The 18,103-nt window shown below is 43.6% G+C and overlaps 3 protein-coding genes across 4 annotated transcripts; 2 read left to right on the forward strand and 1 right to left on the reverse strand.

Moving 5' to 3' along the window:
* Window positions 1-6,360: 6,360 nt before the first annotated feature.
* On the forward strand, window positions 6,361-8,438 carry LOC103971718 (cytochrome P450 84A1). Its single transcript, XM_009385812.3, has 2 exons — window positions 6,361-7,361; window positions 7,543-8,438. The coding sequence occupies exons 1-2, from the start codon at window positions 6,444-6,446 to the stop codon at window positions 8,173-8,175; spliced, it is 1,551 nt and encodes a 516-aa protein (XP_009384087.2). The 5' UTR covers window positions 6,361-6,443; the 3' UTR covers window positions 8,176-8,438.
* Window positions 8,439-8,512: 74 nt separating this feature from the next.
* LOC135652921 (auxin-responsive protein SAUR36-like) lies at window positions 8,513-9,256 on the reverse strand. Its single transcript, XM_065174262.1, has one exon. The coding sequence runs from the start codon at window positions 9,162-9,164 to the stop codon at window positions 8,652-8,654; it is 513 nt and encodes a 170-aa protein (XP_065030334.1). The 5' UTR covers window positions 9,165-9,256; the 3' UTR covers window positions 8,513-8,651.
* Window positions 9,257-14,550: 5,294 nt separating this feature from the next.
* Window positions 14,551-17,463, forward strand: LOC103971719 (NAC domain-containing protein 7). 2 transcript variants are annotated; one of them, XM_009385813.3, is made up of 4 exons: window positions 14,551-14,683; window positions 15,533-15,717; window positions 15,804-16,075; window positions 16,489-17,463. In XM_009385813.3, exons 2-4 carry the CDS (start codon window positions 15,558-15,560, stop codon window positions 17,065-17,067), a joined length of 1,011 nt encoding a protein of 336 aa, XP_009384088.1. In that variant the 5' UTR covers window positions 14,551-14,683; window positions 15,533-15,557; the 3' UTR covers window positions 17,068-17,463. The 2 variants fall into 2 exon arrangements, with proteins under 2 accessions (XP_009384088.1, XP_065030225.1); XM_065174153.1 differs by having other exon boundaries at window positions 15,804-16,079; window positions 16,493-17,382.
* Window positions 17,464-18,103: the final 640 nt, after the last annotated feature.

Genomic DNA, 18,103 nt, shown 5'->3' on the forward strand with positions numbered 1-18,103 from the left:
GATGTGGATCCCTTCTCATGTCTTCCCGAGGATGATGCCGTCGAGATGCCCGAGGAAGTTCCTTTCAATGACAGTGCGAATCTTCCCGGGGCCTAGGCTGCGTCCCCCTTTCTTTTCTCTTTCTTTTTTGATGGTCGCTCGCTGCCATTTTGTCTTGTATGCCATGATCGATTGGGTAATGTAAAAAAAAAAAAATATCAATGAAACTCCCTTTGCCACTTTCGCATGTCCTTCCTTCTTTCTTTCATCGACAGGGCTCTTGCCCGATAGACTTTTCAAACATAAAACTTCTCTAAATTTGATATGTGTCATGTCCTCGGCACTAATCGTCCTTCCTATGTCGCCAAGCGATAAGTACCGTCTCAAACCACTGTCGCTACCCAATAAAAACCTTCCTAGCTCGGAGCTAGCTTGCCTCAAGAGTGAGTTGGGTCGCTTACCTCGGCCTTTCATAGGACTAAGTCGCCAAGCTTAATCGGCCAAGGGCGAACCCTTCAATTGTAAAGTCTCGCGATAGCTCTTTTATAAGAGAGGGCACGGAGATACGCATCAGCTCTCCGTTCTTCGATGAGATCCAAACTGGCTCGGAGCCTGCTCTCCAATGTTACATCATTGAAGTTTTCGGCCCGGGGAGTTGGGAAGACCACCTCGGGTGGAACTACTGCCTCGGTACCGAATGTCAAGCTAAAAGGTGATTCCCCCATGGCGATCTTCAGCATTGTTCTGGAGGCCCATAGTATGCTCGGGAGTTCATCGACCCAAGTACCTTGAACTCCCATGACCCTTTTCTTCAGACCTTCCAGTATCGCTCGGTTGGTCACCTAGGCCAGGCCATTGGTCTGCGGGTGGGCCACCGAGCTAAACCTCAATTGTATTTCGTAGCCCGAGCTTAATCTTTTAAACCTTTCATTGTTGAATTGTGTATCATTGTCGGTGATGATAGCTTTGGGGATGCTGAAGCAAGTAATGATGATCCTCCATACAAATCCTTCTACTTGCTTCTCGATGATGGATGCCAGCGGCTCAGCCTCCAACCACTTAGTGAAGTAATCCACTCTAACAATAAGGAATTTCCTCTACCCCGAAGCTGGTGGAAAGTGGCCGAGGAGGTTCATCTCCCATTGTGCAAAGGGCCATGCGCTATCCAAGGGGGTTAAAGGAGCCGTAGGTTGATGAGGTGCCCGAGAATGCTTCTGACATTGTATGCATCGCTGTATGTAGGTCTTGACATCTCGACGCATGGTCGACCAGTAGTACCCTTGTCGTTGGATTTTGAAGGCTAAGGTCCGACCGCCGATGTGCTCCCCGTAAATTCCTTCATGAACCTCGACTAACACCGACTGAGCTTCCACAGGGTCCAAGCAACGTAGGAGTGGTTAGGTGAACGACCTCCGATAAAGTCACTCATTCATCTCACAATACCACGCTTGCGTGCGCCAGAGCCATCGAGAGGCCACCTTGTCGGCTGGCAACGTCCCATCCTTTTTGTAGTAGAGGATTTCTTCCACCTAGGTTGGGGTTGCGTCTGCAATGGCCACCTCTTCAGCCGCAATGGTTCGGTAAGGAGGTTGTTCGACTTCCAGAGGCAGTTTGGCATCTTGACCCGAGGCGAGCTTCACCAAAGTGTCGGCTTGTGCATTCTGCGCCCGCGGCACCCTTGTTATGGCAAAGCACTAGAAGCAGCAAATGAGTTTCTTTGCCTCGGACAGGTATTTTGTCATGGTAGCGTCCCGAGCCTTATAGTCTCCATTGATATGACCGACCACTAGCTGGGAGTCAGTGTAAACTTCGATGCCTTTAACTTGGAGCTCGAGGGCCAACTTGAGGCCGGATAGGAGCGCTTCATATTCGGCTTCCTTGTTGGTTGCCTTAAACTTGAAACGGAACGCGTGACTGAACGTCTGACCATCGGGGCTTTTGAGGACGAGGCCAGCCCTGCCCCCTTTTGCATTTGCTGAGCCGTCGACATGCAAGCTCCACCATTGCTCAGTACGTTCACCGTCGCTATTGCCGAGGGGAGTCAATTCCGAGATGAAGTTGACAACCGCCTGGGCCTTGATGGCCATCCTCGGGACATATTGTATGTCAAATTCCCTGAGCTCGACTGACCACTTGAGCATTCATCTGGACATGTCGAATTTAGACAAGATTTGTCGCAATGGCTAGTTGGTTATTACTTTGATAGGGTGGGCCTGGAAGTAGGGTCATAACTTTTTGGCCATCTGAACGAGTGCTAAAGCCAGGCTTTCTACTAGTTGATATCACACCTTGGGCCCACTAAGGAGGTGGCTCAAGTAGTAGATCAGCTGCTGCACTTTGGAATCTTCTCGAGTTAGAACAAAACTGATGGCGTGCTCGGAAGCCACGAGGTGGAGGCTGAGCGATTCTCCCAAGGAGACCGTAGCAAGTCGGGGCATGTGCGCTAGGTGCTCCTTTAGTCAGCCAAAGTCCTCTTGACATTCTGAAGTCCATTCAAAGTTCTTCGGGCTCTTCATGATACGGAAAAAGGGGAGACACTTGTCTCCTGACCGAGATAGGAATTGAGCCAGGGCAGCGAGCCTCCCAGTCAAATGCTGGACCTCCTTTACCAATCGGGGAGGTTGCATGTTGATGATAGCTTGAACTTTTTCTGGGTTAACGTCTATTCCCCTTCAGTGGATGACGAAGCCGAGGAATTTTCCTGAGCTGACCCCGAAGACACACTTGGCGAGGTTGAGGTGCATGCTACATTTCCGTAATGTTCTGAATATCTTGGTGAGGTCCGTTAGGTGGGCTTAGGTGGACTTGCTTTTGACAATTATGTCATCGACATACACCTCTATGTTTCTTCCGATCTGATAGGTGAATATCTTGTTTATCATCCTTTGGTAGGTTGCCCTAGCATTCTTCAACCCGAATGGCATGACCGTGTAGAAGTGAACTCCTCAGTTTGTGATGAAAGCTATATGTTCCTAGTCTTTCGGTGCCATCTTGATTTGGTTGTACCCCGAGAACGCGTCTAGGAACATGAGGAGCTCATGCCCCGAGGTTGCGTCGACCAGCTGGTCGATCCTCGGGAGTGGATAGCAATCCTTCGGGCATGCTCGATTGAGGTCAGTGTAATTAATGCACATTCTCCAACTTCCATTAGGCTTTTTAACGAGAACTACATTCGAAAGCCATCAAGGATATTTTGCTTCTGTGATGAATCCTACTACTAAGAGTCATTCTATCTCATCATCTATCGCCTTTTGTCGGTCGAGCACCAACTTTCATGGTTGCTGCTTCACCGGTCGCACTTGGGGACTGATGTTCAGGTGGTGGTGCGCGACCGTTCGGTTAATCCTGGGCATATCTATTGATGACCAGGTAAAGACATCGACATTTTCAACTAGCAAGTTGATGAGTTGCTCTCTTTCCTCCTCCGCTAGTCCCGACCTGACCCCGATGACCTTATCTAGTCGGTCGTGACATAGCGGGACCTACTTGGGTGTGCTCGGTCGATTCGAAGCATTGTGTTGGCTTGGCGACGTCTCGAGGGTCGGCGAGGGGATGCTCGCGCCTTGGCTTCTTGGGTAATGTGACCGCCATCAGGTAACATCGTTGGGATTCCCAAGGATCACTCCTTGCTTCCCCAACCTCGGCTCGGGTCGAGAATTTTATCGCCCGGTGATAACCGCTCTGAGCTTGTTAAGGGTCAGTCGACCCAGGATGGCATTGTATGTCGAGGGGAGTTTCACCACCATAAAGGTTACCATAACTGTCTTGGCCTGAGGTGATTGGTAGGATGATTGTGCCGAGGGATGAAATGAAATCACTTGTAAATCCGATAAGCGTCGATTGAATTGGGGTGAGGTCTTCCTTGGTCAAGCTAAGCTTCCGGATGGCGTCGAAGTATAGGACATCGGCGGAGCTCTCGGTGTCCACTATGATCCTTTTAACCCGAGCATTGTCGATCCTGGCTGAGATGACTAATGCATTGTCATGCTTTGGGTACTCGATTTCTGATAGAACCCTAAGGTTTTATCGTGTAAGAAATGAGAGAAAAGGGGATGATTGCTTCGAAGGGATCGACCTCCTTGATCACTTCGAGGGGATCAGCCTCCTTGATCAGTTCGATGGGATTAGCCTCCTAGGGTTTTGTCCACAAATTGAAATAATATTTCATTATCTACCAAGAGAAACGATTACATCACTATTTATAGAGTTCCACGAGGACTTCGACTCTAATGATAAATAAATATTAAATAAACTACTACCCAATTTTAACTGAACTAAATAGACTCAATAAATAACTGAACTAAACAAAATCGATAAACATTATTCAAAAGCTTAGAAAATAATGGGATCCAAACATTATTCAAGAAACTCCTGGCCTTGTATAATTAATTTTATCTTTGAACTTTGCTATCACAAGTTAAAATCCATCCATCAACGGTCTTTATTTCGAATCTGTCATAACCTTCAATGCGGTGGGCTAATTGGTCAACGGTCTCACTGTCCATGAAATTGTTAGTGCTACTAATATCAATCAAAACTATAATATGCTGATGTTCTAGAGTTCCGCCAACTTTTATAGTTTGCGGGTTAGAGTAGTCGGTTAATACATGTATTGTATGTATGGTAGGTCCAACATCTTCATTAGAATCTATACTTTCATGATCAGAGTTCACATTCTTAGCTTTTGGTTCCTCTCTAATTGGTTCAATCATCAGAAGTTGCCCTTGTTTACATTATTGCTCCATACTCCACTTTTCATCATAGTACAAATCCCTTGTTAATCTTTGCTTGAGTTCTTCTTAGATTAGTCTTCGGGTGTCAGAGTTTCGGTTGTAAACATATATATAAATATAAATATATACATATATATATATGTATATAAGTATGTATATATATATATATGTATATATATATAAATATATATACATATATACATATATATATATATATGTATATATATATACATATTTATATATTTATATATTTATATATATGTATATGTATATATGTATACATATATACATATATGTCGTCTGTCTTGTTTCTTAGAGTTCCTTCTTTTTCTCCTCCAGCTTTCTCCATCTGTGCAATCTAAGAGCACAAAAGTCTTTCTTGAGAAGGATTGTTACTTGCACTCGATGGTTCTAATTCGAAGTGATTGGTCAAATCCAAATCATGCAACATTTTTTTCATCTCAGAAAGAGAAAACAACATAAATTATTGGTGGTGAGGTCTTGGATTGATTCCAACTTACTTCAACCACAAAAAGAATGAAAAGGAAGAGAGAAAGAATCCCAAATTAGGTTCATGAAGAGAAGAAAGAGACTCTACCTCTCCCCCTGTATGTCATTTTATTAGGTTATGAACCAAATCCTTGGTTTTCAGTCCCAATCAGTGAAGGAAAATAAGAAGAATGAAAGAAGCAGATAATGATCAACTTGCATCTTCCAAGCTAAGATAAGAACTAGCAACCAGAATTCATTTAAAAGCGATCAGAAGTCATTAAAGTTGGATATATTTTGTTTATGCATCTACCATCGATATTGATGTAACAGCTATTAAATAAGAACAGGCAAAACTTCATCTTCGATGGTATTCTTTGACATCAAAACATTATTTTTACCCTTCTGATCGTGTAAATAGCTTAGAGAACATGACTGTTCAGCTACAGGTTTTTTTAGCATCAAATCATTTGCCAGGATTCAAACAACATTTTCTTCAAAGATATATGTTCTTTAATGATTCTTTCTTGTTTCAGAGGACACCAGCATATTGGACTACAAGCACAAGTGAACTTGTACTTGATGCTTAATGTATCGACTCTTGTGGTCAAGCACTAATAATACCACGATCCAAACATGTATCCTTTCTCATCAACCGAGTCCACATCTGAATCAAGATTAATTTTGCGTGGTAAGAGATATGATCCTTGTCTTGACTCCTTGAGACCATCAATCAGATTCCCAAAGGCAGTGGAATGACTACGTGAGCTGCCATTTCAGTCCCTGAACACCAGAAACTAAAGGACAAGGCAGGAAAGAAGTAGATCGATCCTCTGTGTTACTTCTCATGTGCTGTGCTCACTGATAAGGTAGGTGACATGCGAAGTCTTGCCTGCACTGCTCAGGTGCTGCTACTCGATCCAAATTGGGTGAAGAAAACAGCAAGGAGGGTGGAATGAGATGGAGCAGTTGCTAAGGCCTGTTCATGGATGCGCAGATGGAGTTTGGTGGGAGGAGGTAACTCCATTCCTACGTAGTCTTCAACCTACCCCATTTAAATACTCTCCCCTTCTACATCTATGGCGTCCCTACGTCCCCCCACCCTCACCAAGATGTACTTAGTGATACCTCATTGAATTGTTTGCGGTGAGAGTCGCGTAGTCTTCTGCGTCAGTGGCTATATATTTGGCCTTCCCCTCCGTTGTACTCTTCGGGGTAAGAGACAAGTGATCGCTTTAGACGATGGAATGGCTCGAAGAAGTCACCTCCATGCGCTTCGTGGTATGTGTTGTGGTACCTGTGACGTTGCTGCTTGCTGCTTCAACGAGGTGGCGGCGGAAGCTGCCGTTTCCGCCGGGGCCGACGCCGCTGCCCATCGTCGGTAACATGTTGATGATGGGCCAGCTCACGCACCGCGGCCTCGCTAAGCTGGCGGAGCGCTACGGTGGACTCTGCCATCTGCGCCTTGGCTTCGTCCACGTCTTCGCGGTGTCGACGTCGGAGATAGCCCGGCAAGTCCTCCAGGTGCAAGACGCCGTCTTCTCCAACCGCTTCGCCACCATCGCCATCACCTACCTCACCTACGACCGCGCCGACATGGCCTTCGCCCACTACGGCCCCTTCTGGCGCCAGATGCGGAAGCTGTGCGTGATGAAGCTCTTCAGCAAGAAGCGCGCCGTGTCGTGGGCCTCCGTGCGCGAGGAGGTCGACGCGGCCGTCCGCGCCGTCACGGACGGCGCCGGCGCCGCCGTCAACCTCGGCGAACTCATGTTCAACCTCACCAAGAACATCACCTTCCGGGCGGCGTTCGGGACGCAGAGCCACGAGAACCAGGAGGAGTTCATCGCCATACTTCAGGAGTTCTCCTTGCTGTTTGGGGCGTTCAACATCGGCGACTTCATCCCGTGGGTGAGCTGGATGGACCTGCAAGGCATCAACAAGAGGTTCAAGGTGGCACGAGAAGCACTCGACGGCTTCATCGACAAGATCATCGAGGAGCACATGGCCAACCCCAAGGAAGCTGACGCAGAGGATTCCGACATGGTCGACGAGATGCTCGCCTTCTTCGAGGAGTCCCGCGACCGCACGAAGGAAAACGAGGCAGATGAGCTCCAGAGAACGCTCAGGTTGACCAGGAACAACATCAAGGCCATAATCATGGTATGTGTCCATGCATAAATATGAACAACACTACATCTAATTTATGGGAGGAACATTTCATGAACTTATCCGTATCAAACTTGTGACCGGTTCATCCTTTGCTTCAATCACTCACTTCTCAACCAAGAACACATGCGGCTGTTCGACTTGGAATCGATAGACTGATTGCTGAAGTGCACAGGATGTGATGTTTGGCGGCACGGAGACGGTGGCGTCCGCCATCGAGTGGGCCATGGCGGAGCTCATGAAGAACCCAGAGGACATGAGGCGAGTGCAAGAGGAGCTGGCCAGCGTCGTCGGGCTGCACCGGAAGGTGCGCGAGAGCGACCTCGACAAGCTCCCCCACCTCAAGTGCGCCGTGAAGGAGACGCTCCGCCTCCACCCCCCCATCCCCATCCTCCTCCACGAGACCGCCGAGGACTGCCAACTCACCGGCTACGCCGTCCCCGCTCGCTCCCGCATCATGATCAACGTGTGGGCCATCGGCCGCGACAAATCAGCATGGGAGGACGCGGAAGTGTTCCGGCCGTCGAGGTTCGCCCCCGGCGGCGAGGCGGCCGCGCTCGACTTCAAGGGCGGCTGCTTCGATTTCCTGCCCTTCGGGTCGGGGCGGCGGTCGTGCCCGGGCATGCAGCTGGGGCTGCACGCGCTGGAGCTCGCGGTGGCTCAGCTGACGCACTGCTTCAACTGGGAGCTGCCCGACGGCATGAAGCCCGGCGAGCTCGACATGGAGGACCTGTTCGGGCTCACAGCGCCGAGGGCGGTGCGGCTGGTGGCCGTCCCTACGCCACGACTCACCTGTCCCCTGTACTGATGGATCACCCCGTCCATCCATGTTCATCATGTCCAGTGTTTCCGGAAGAACCAAGACAGGATTCGTACGCATGCCATGTCTGTGTGGGAGATTGCTTCTTGGTCAACATGGAATCCATGTTGCAGGCAGCAGAAATAAAGATGTATGATTGTGTCTCATGTGTTGTGGTGGAACAAGCAGTGTGTCTCATATATGTTATCTGTCTCATGTCAAATAAATAGACTTAAGACACTATTATTCTTAAGTCAAGCTTTTTTTTGTTATATTTTGTTGAATATTTAATTTATAGATTATTTTACCAACAAAATATAAAACATATGTAGTGCTACATATCCGATTACATTTCACATCTCTCAGTCCAAAAGGAGAAAAGCTTAGACATCTTTCGAAGAAGATTTGCACTGTAATCGCTGCTGTGTGATTGTGATGGACATGTACAAGCGTGCCATCAGCAACGGAGGAGGAGCAGGCGGAGGTCAAAGAATGGCCAAGTTTTGGGAATGGCTTAGGACAGTATGAATCTGCTTCTGCTCTTTCGGCAAAGGTGGGCGCCGGCGGCTGCGACCCCGGGTTCGGACGCGCTCGAACTCTGCGGCGGGGCAGGGGATGGTGATGCCGCCGGGGTGGTGGAACCCGAACTCCTCCTCCGCCTCCTGCAGAAGCTCCCCGAACAAGGGGTGGTTGAAGTAGATCACCGGAACCACGTACCTCCGCCCCCCGCCCACGTACACCGCGATGTGCCCCTTGGGCGGCCGCCTCTGCTCCTCCAGGAGCGGAGCCCGGTCGCCGAGGTGGGGTCTGCGTCGTAGGCGGCGGCAGATGCTCCGGCCCCAGTGGGCGAGCCTCGTGGTAGCCGTGGAGCTCTCCATCAAGGGCCGGGTGTGGTCGCGACGTCGGCCGAGCCGCGAGACGCATCGCCATATCCTCGAGAGACGGCGGCCCAACCTGAACCCTCCTTTGTGTCTCTTCATAGTATGGAGAAGGTGCATCAAAACACACCCATTCCTTCTCTTTATGCACTGCACGAGAGATCCAAGAAGAGAGAGTCCGATGAAGAGGTCAGAGAGAGGAACAGTGAAGGGAGAAAGAGAGATGGCGGAATGAATATAAAGAGGGCTGGTCAACGGTATTATATATGTATATATATACATATCAATTGGGAATTGAGTACGGAAGAAACAGAAGAAGGCGGCGGCAAGAGGAGACGTGAGAGTATGGAGATGTGAACCGTGAGTTGGCTGCACCGTAGAACACACGGCCTGATGAGCTACACAAGCGTCGCGTGGCGGAGAAGAGTGTGGTGTAAACGCAAACGCAAGTGGTGGTGAGAATCGCATGACAAAGACTTCACATTTGTTTTACCAATTGTCTCCGATCTCCATCGCACGCTGATTTGAATGGGGAATTGGAGTGGGAAGAAGCATACTTTTCTTGTGTGCATGTATAACATGTTCACTCGGTGAAAGGGAAGCGAAGAAGAAGAAGAAGAAGAAGAAGAAGAAGAAGAAGAATCAAAGAAGTTGCTCGTTGGACTTTAAAACCATGTCGACTGTCAGTAATGTTGATTATTATGTATGCGTCGACGACTCATTCCCCACTTAAATGTATGCAACCATCGGTAGCTGACAAAGGAGAAAGGATAAGTGCACTGCTTGTGGCAGTGGCAAAGGGATCGATGATGAGATGAGCACCTCCTCTCATCTAATTCGGAATGAGAAGAGTACTGCACCGGGATGGCCGGAGCTCGTTACTCTTTTGTGGGCAATCAACTAATTGTTGATGATGTGTACTTACTTCCATAGATTTGAGTTTAAAGTCTATACACATACTTCGATAATAATTAGTATTATTTACATAGTGTAGTTAATCAAGTAGAACATTATATCACAAGATCGATATTTTAGGTGCAAATTTTATAGAGTGAGATTTTGATGACTCAATATAAAATAAGTGAGTCAAAGATACCCATATATATATATATATATATATATATATATATATATATATATATATATATATATATATATATATATATATATATATATATATATATATATATATATATATATATATATATATATATATATATATATATATATATATCTCATAGGTTAATTAAAACAGGTGCTTCATTTGATCTAAATCATTAATCAAAAAATTTAAATTAAAACTAACATTTATACACTTATCATACCATTATAAATCATTCTTAGTTTTATTCTTTTTTTATATGGGACTATTTAGAGTATTGTAATTTTTTCTGCTCAAGGGTTTGACATATTTGTTAATGTATGTGAGACGTAGACTAGTAGTGGCTTCACATTGTGATAAGTTATTTGACTTTATTCTCTTTCTTATTTGAGCTCTCTTATTATGCGTAAATATTACAACGATTTTGATACCAAATATTAAGACCTAAGCTTGATAAACTAACTAACTCATAGACTTTATTTGATCTAAATCATTAGTCAAAATATTTAATCTGAAAATGATAATAAAACACTCAAACCATAAATCAATCTTAATCTTACTCACTTTCAATATAAAACTAATCGATATATTATATTATGATTAATTTTAATTAGGTTATACTTTTAATATTGACTAGCCTTCTCTTTCCATATATTTTACCCAACATGAAAATAAGTTTAAATCAAAATATAAAGGATCAATATATAGTTTTAACCTTGCAAATAAGAAAATTATGTTCATGATTTATTGCAAACAGTCATCCTGTAACATTAATTTTAAAAATGTTGACTTGGAAAATTATGAATCCAAGGAACCAACTTATTTTAACCTATCATGTGGAATTGGACATGTTAACATTTTTCATTATAATATCATATATATATATTTTTTTATCAATGTCAATGCATCTAAGGAACTTATAGACAAGACATAATCTAATTTATATTCTTAACATATAATACCCCTAAAAAGTAATTTATAAGTTGCTCCAATTAAGGGTTGGTTGATAATTTTATTACTCTTTTTTTTTACGGGTATGATATAATAAAAAACTACAAGATGAAAATATTCTAGCTATTGGTCTATCCTATGGTACATTGATCTTTTTCTTCATCAGAATAACCTACGAATTGTTCCTACAATATAATGCCAAATAATAAAAATCTCTTTGCATATGTGCCGCCACTACAAATATATGAGTGATTTTGAGCTTTTCCAAATCTGTTTCCTCCATTTGTTTTCTTTCTATATGGACAGATCTATGGAATAAATTTGTACAATTGTACTATTTTTACACTTTGGTATGTGTTTTCAAAAATATCATAAAACATTGTAACCTAGTAAAAAAATATTTTGACAACGCAATATTTTTGTATATATTTTGTGAAAATATACTGTAATGCAGTATTAAAATATTATAACCGTCTCGGTTCACCTTATAGACCAATCTATAAAAAATAATAAAAAAATCTGAAAAAAAGGGGCTCTTCTAATATATATATATATATATATATATATATATATATATATATATATATATATATATATATATATATATATATATATATATATATATATATATATATATATATATATATATATTTCAGAAATTTACTCTAAATACTTCAAAATAGTTTATTCATTCTTCTTTTGTAGTTGCTTTAACTATACTCCATTACAATGAAATAATGGATATTTGACTCCAAGGGGGGCAATATAAACCAAACGCCATGATGTCCTTCTCATCACTCCTATCTTTCGGTGAGATTTCATTTATTTCAGCACACCTCTTTTCACAGAGATCCGAGTAGTGGACATAAGAGGACATGGTTTCATTATTAAGCCTATGAAGCATAAATTATAGCTACGACTCTTAATCGTAAGTCAAAGCTTAAATACTATTTTAATTACTTTGCCTAACTTTGAATTTTCTGCGATGGAAATAATAAAAACAAAGCCAATAATGACCAGATGTGCATTTTTATGGCACTTGCTTTAAGACAGTAATAATTGGGAACAAGAAAATATTAGGTGGAGGATCTTAGGATGGAAGGATGACAAGACTTTTGACATCCTTCCTTTGATACGTTTGGTAACACATCTTGAAGGAGTTTGAGGAAATGGAACTTTGTAGATTTGAGCTGTTTCTAAGTTGATTTATGGATATTGGTGAGGCATTTTAAGGTCCTCTTCCAAAAATTTTATGATAAAAGTCAACGCATGATAGTTTAGTTCTTATAATTTGTGAAATAGTTGTCTAACATTAACAAAAGTAAATGATAAAGATGAGATTTGATTATTATGAAAAAAGAAAAATGACCAAACAATATTTTGATGGCAATCTTAATCATTGTTTATGGAAAGAGTAGGAAATGATGTCGGTTTTAAAATTATATCTTGAGAGAAAAAGGCCAAAACAACATTATCTTTGAAATGAATTCATTATTGTAGATACATACATACACATTCATACGGACAAGACAAGAAGCTTTAAGATCTAAGGGTAGCGGAAGTGGGGTCCAACGGATCCAATGGGAGATACGGTTCTCGAAGTATATCCAAGAAGAAAGCTACACGGGGGGTCCCACCGGAGGTGCGCAAATATCTACGGGTGAAGCCATCATGGCAGAGAGAAGGTGGTCGACGGGGCCCGACGTGCATTCGCGAGGCCGCGACCTCCTCCCCACTGGCTCAGCGGCTGCCACGTCAGCATCTACACTGACACACGTGATGTGGGACCGGCCAATGATGGGATTACGTGGGCGATCCTTGCGTGTGGGGGCCCACCTGACGCGCCGCAGAACGCGCACGGGGACCATGGATTTTGTTCTCGTGGCAAATTGCCATTCTCTCTCTCTGCTCTTATTTCGTCCCTGCCAAATTAGCAGTGTTTTTATGTTTGTGTTACTGTGAAAACACAGCACCAATGACAGCAACAACAAGCAAAAAGAAGAGACGCAGTGCAGGTTGCGTCGTTGAGCCAGCGGCGTTCGAGTGCAGGTGGCAGAGGAGCAGTTGCATGACTGAAAAGGGAAAGCTTGGGAGCATGGCAATTCCCTCCACACAGCTGTTTCATGTGGCACACCACAACGCAGAGAGAGGGGGGGTGGGAGGAAGCCTTGTCATCTTGGTTGGCTAGCCAACCGAGCGGGTGGCGGTGGTGGTGGTGGATGGATACATGATCCCGGCCACTCCTCCATGGTGACCGTGGCATGGCGTGGGATACTTTTGCTTCACCTTTGTCCCAAAGATACGCCTACCGACCATATACGTCTCCCAAACCATAATCTACACCACAAATATTATAATACATCTCCTCCACCCTTCAGCGTCACACACCCTCTCTCCCCCCTCTCTTCCCACCACGCAGACCTAAGGGCAAAAGAGGGAGGAGAAGCCGACGTACGTGTCAACCAGCGACCTGGTTTGACGGGGTGGGACCGACGAGAACCACGCCGCCACGCGCTGAACCCGCGCATGCGTGCTTAACTCCTCTCTCTCTCTCTCTCTCACAGATTGTTATTACAGACGAGAAAAGGAGCTTGAGCAGAACACTAACCTGGGCTCGAATGAGTAAAGTTGTTGATTTGGCTGAGGACAACGTCAACGTTTTGCTCGTTTGTTTAATGTTCTTCTGCCGGTAGGGATTTGTGGTTGGAGGTGCGTCTCCATCGGAATGCTTAGGTCGGTCCGAAAGAGGCCCACCGGTAGCCGTGATCCAAGTGACGACAGCAAAAGGCAGCAAGGAAAGAGGCAGAGGAAGAAGAAGGACGACCAACCGCTGAGAGCAAAAGCAGGGCGGTCCCCAACGCCACATGCTGCTTTGGATTTCCCGCAATTGTCCTCGCCCTCAGCCATGTTTCAGTGCCATGCATGGGCTCATGCTGCAGTTACTATTTATCTCAGTCCATTTGCTTTTGTCTGCAGAGATCTCTCTCTCTCTCTCTCTCTCTCTCTCTTTGTGATCTCTGTGGAGGAAGGAAGGGAAGCTTTGTGGCCTTCGGTGTTGTGGTCGCTATCGGTTGCGGGTGGAGGGGAGGGGAGGGGAGGTGGTGGCGGTTGCGGCCAAGAAGGCCAAAGGATTCCGGCCATTGCGGCGCCATTCCTCTGCCCTCGAAGCCTTTCCCCGCAATCCATCCATCCATACGCGTACCTTGTTTGCGGCACGCTCTGCTGAAAGAGAAACCGGGCCTGGCTATAATATACTTCCCGTCCTTTGCAGCACCGCACACCGTCGGTTAACGAACGCCATTTCCTCTCCCTTTGCCATATTCCACATCCTCTCTCTCTCCTTTGTTGAGCGACTTCAGTCTCGGGATCTGATCCTTCGCGGTGCCCCCAAAGGGAGGAGGAGGAGGAGGCACTAACGATTGGATTCCCGAGGTTTCTGCCGAGAGAAGTAAAACTGGTGGAATAGGAGCAATCGTTCTCCATCTTCTCTCTGTCGCAACGGACTCTCCGATCCGGCGTGTACAGACCAAAGAAGACATTCCACGTACTTGGAAGCTTTTAGCCACAGTGCTGTGATCTGTCACCCGTAAGAACTGTTCCTCCTTCTCCTCTTCCCTGCACACACAGTTATGCTTCTGTTATATGTATGTAAGCTTGAATTTTGCAGCACAGATTATTTTATGTAAGATTGTTGTTGTTGTTTCATGCATCTCCCTACAAATTCACTGCAGTTTAGATTCTAGTTCTAGAGATTTCTGCCTTTGTTTATGGTGATGATGCAGCCAAACAATTTGATGCACAAGTACATATGGATTCTTTTAGGAACTTTTTCTAGCATATGGCAGTTCCTGAACACACCTTTTCATTGTTTTTACTTACTGCAAAGTTAATATATATAGGTAATTATTGATGAAAAGAGATACCAAGATAGCATGTCATCAAGTCATTGATATGCAAAACTTTTGATCAAAATCACCTTTTTTTTATTCTTTAGTGTACTAAAAGGACATTAAAAATATAAGTCAAGATAAGAACTCTTTTAGTGCATGCATTTTCTTATTTCATATACTTTCTATGTTTATACTCCTTTGCAAAACTGGATACCTATCTGTAGGCAGCTTTCTTATATTTTTCTCAAACTCATGCTCTTCTACTCATTTCTCTACAACATGAGTTTTATATTTGTCTATTATGTACAATTCCTAGCAACAAGAATTTCTTGGCCTTAATACTCTTCCAAATAAGAGAAAGAAACAAGTCTTGCTGTGCCAGTCTAATTCTCCTAGCAATCATATATACAACTAAGACATGCCTTGACAATATTAATAAGATACAGTATCAAGATCATGATTTTTTATATTGCTAATGATGAGTAACACTTGTCCATTCATGCATCAAATGACAGCAGCATTGGTTTTGCATATGTGATCCACAGGCAAAGACTACAAAGCCTAGAGAACATGGATGCATTCCCTCATGTGCCGCCAGGCTTTCGTTTTCACCCTACCGACGAAGAACTTGTCGACTACTATCTCAGGAAGAAGGTAGCATCAAGAAGGATCGATCTAGATATCATAAAAGATGTCGATTTGTACAAAATAGAACCATGGGACCTTCAAGGTATCATTTTGCTCGACTATTTAATTGGTAACACACATTTTTGTTGTTCTACCAAATTTATAGTTGGCTATGCCTCCTTGCAACAGAAAAATGCAAGATAGGAACAGAAGAACAAAACGATTGGTACTTCTTCAGCCACAAAGATAAGAAATATCCAACTGGGACACGGACCAATAGGGCGACAACAGCTGGATTTTGGAAGGCTACTGGAAGGGACAAACCAATCTACTCCAAGAATAACTTGATTGGAATGAGGAAGACCTTGGTGTTCTACAAGGGTCGAGCACCAAACGGACAGAAGTCTGATTGGATCATGCATGAATACCGCCTAGAAACCAATGAGAATGCACCTCCCCAGGCAAGTATTTAAATTAAAAGGTTATGCATGCATTTGCTCCAAAAACTTAGAGAAAATTTCTCGTTTCTTCTCCATTTTCAAAGATGTTATAAATCATAACTAATTGCAACAAACGACTAAAGAAACTATCCACATCGAAATGAGAAATTCTTGGATGGATTAGATGCATACCTTTTACATGAACTCAGCCGCTACGAAAGACCCTGCAATTTTGCTCGTGCTGAAGGCCCTGTGAAAATCTGAATTTGAACCAAGTTCATGAAAAAGTTATGTGGATTTGATCCACCAGGAATCTGAATATTTCTTCTGATAAAACCATAGCTCATTTTCCATTGACACTCTTCATTCCCATTCTTCAAGTCCTATAAAAGTACTTTTGTGTTTCGGATAAAAGATTTGCTTCTATGTTTCAGGAAGAGGGATGGGTCGTCTGTAGGGTCTTCAAGAAAAGATTAGCGGCTGTCAGAAGAGTCAGTGACCATGATACTCCCTGCTGGTATGATGATCATGCATCATTCATAACGGAGCTCGATTCAGCAAAGCAGATCAGCCCCCAGCCAGAGATGGCGTACCACCAGCACCACCACCTTCTGCCTTGCAAACCAGAGCTGGAGGTGCACTACCACTTGCCACATGATTCTTTCCTCCAGCTCCCCCAACTAGAGAGCCCCAAGCTTCCTATGTATGTCAGCCATGCAACTGCTTTCCAGTCATCGATCATCGCAGAGGAAGATCTAATACAGTCCAGTAAGCAGTTTCAGATCGTCTCCACTTATGATAATACAGGAAACATCAATCAAGTGGTAGAGCAGGTGACAGACTGGAGGGTGCTTGACAAGTTTGTTGCGTCTCAGCTTAGCCACAATGATATCTGCAGAGAACCCAACTGCTCCAATTCAGCAAGTGATGTTCAAACTTCTGAAAAGCTTGATGCAGCTTCTGAGTATGCTTCAACTTCCAACTCCAGTGGCCAAGTCGAACTGTGGAAATGAAGAAATAAATGAACTGGATTTTATCTATACACACAAATAGGATACTAATTCTAGATGCAAAATAAGATCAAAAAAGTGAAGATCACAGATTTATGTACATAATAAACTAAAACTAAACTTAGGCAGCATTGTTTCCGATGTTTGTAATATGTTTTATACCTCCAAGTATGTGCAACAAAGAAACCTCTACTGTCAAGACGATATCACATTACTTATGAAGCCGAGGGTTTGGATAACTGGCTCGGTCTCTGCTGAACAAGGCATCATAGCCTGAGTCCTCTGCACTTTGCCATTTGGCCCATTGTTTGGCAGCAATATCCGCTGCTACTGTATCAACACCTACAAAATTGTAGATATCTGTCTTTTCATTTAATTGGAGTGTTAATAAAAAGCATTGTCAGTTCTCTACTTTCACAATTCATTTTCATATATATTGATCTGCATTGACATGATAAATACTTATAAACAACTATGAATACATGGCAAGTTTGTGAAGATTCAGGGCATTGCCGCCTAAGAATCTGTACATTATGCTGCAAATATGCTTGTCACACTTTTTCCAAAAAAAATTGTATTTCGATTCTTTAGGAAATCGAATTGATTAGAGGTTTTTTTGTGCTTCTGGAAGACCAAAATGTTCACTTTTCTCTTTTCGTTTTCTTTTTTGCTCAAATTGCACAAAGGTGTGCAGGAATGATTGTATATTATAATAGAACAACAAAAAATGTTACAATTAAGAAATACATGTCCTCAGATCACACACACATCAGTGAGTTAATTAACTTGTTTTCCTAGATTCCACAAACTTTAATATAAGAACATGCTTAAGTTCTTTTGAATTTCCTAATGAAAGCTTTGAATTCTATCCTATTCCTCAACTCTCAGAAGAGAGGAAGAATAATCATCATTTGGTTTCTAAATGCTTCTTTTATTTCTAGTTTGTGTGTGAAAAATTAAGTTATTGCTAAGAAATGAAAACCGATATGATTCGTTTAACCGAGCAAAAGAGCACTAATTGATTCTGGTAGATAATTAG

The sequence above is a fragment of the Musa acuminata genome, chromosome BXJ3-11 (assembly GCF_036884655.1).
Source record: "Musa acuminata AAA Group cultivar baxijiao chromosome BXJ3-11, Cavendish_Baxijiao_AAA, whole genome shotgun sequence".
Classification (NCBI taxonomy): domain Eukaryota; kingdom Viridiplantae; phylum Streptophyta; class Magnoliopsida; order Zingiberales; family Musaceae; genus Musa; species Musa acuminata.

What these genes read in the sequence shown, in the direction of transcription:
- LOC103971718 (XM_009385812.3), top strand. Translation starts at nt 6,444, where the DNA reads ATGGAATGGCTCGAAGAAGTCACCTCCATGCGCTTCGTGGTATGTGTT. An exon ending in ACATCAAGGCCATAATCATG is followed by an intron (nt 7,362 to 7,542) that starts GTATGTGTCCAT and finishes TGAAGTGCACAG; the next exon opens with GATGTGATGTTTGGCGGCAC.
- LOC135652921 (XM_065174262.1), bottom strand. Translation starts at nt 9,164, where the DNA reads ATGCACCTTCTCCATACTATGAAGAGACACAAAGGAGGGTTCAGGTTG.
- LOC103971719 (XM_009385813.3), top strand. Translation starts at nt 15,558, where the DNA reads ATGGATGCATTCCCTCATGTGCCGCCAGGCTTTCGTTTTCACCCTACC. An exon ending in AGAACCATGGGACCTTCAAG is followed by an intron (nt 15,718 to 15,803) that starts GTATCATTTTGC and finishes TCCTTGCAACAG; the next exon opens with AAAAATGCAAGATAGGAACA. An exon ending in ATGAGAATGCACCTCCCCAG is followed by an intron (nt 16,076 to 16,488) that starts GCAAGTATTTAA and finishes TCTATGTTTCAG; the next exon opens with GAAGAGGGATGGGTCGTCTG.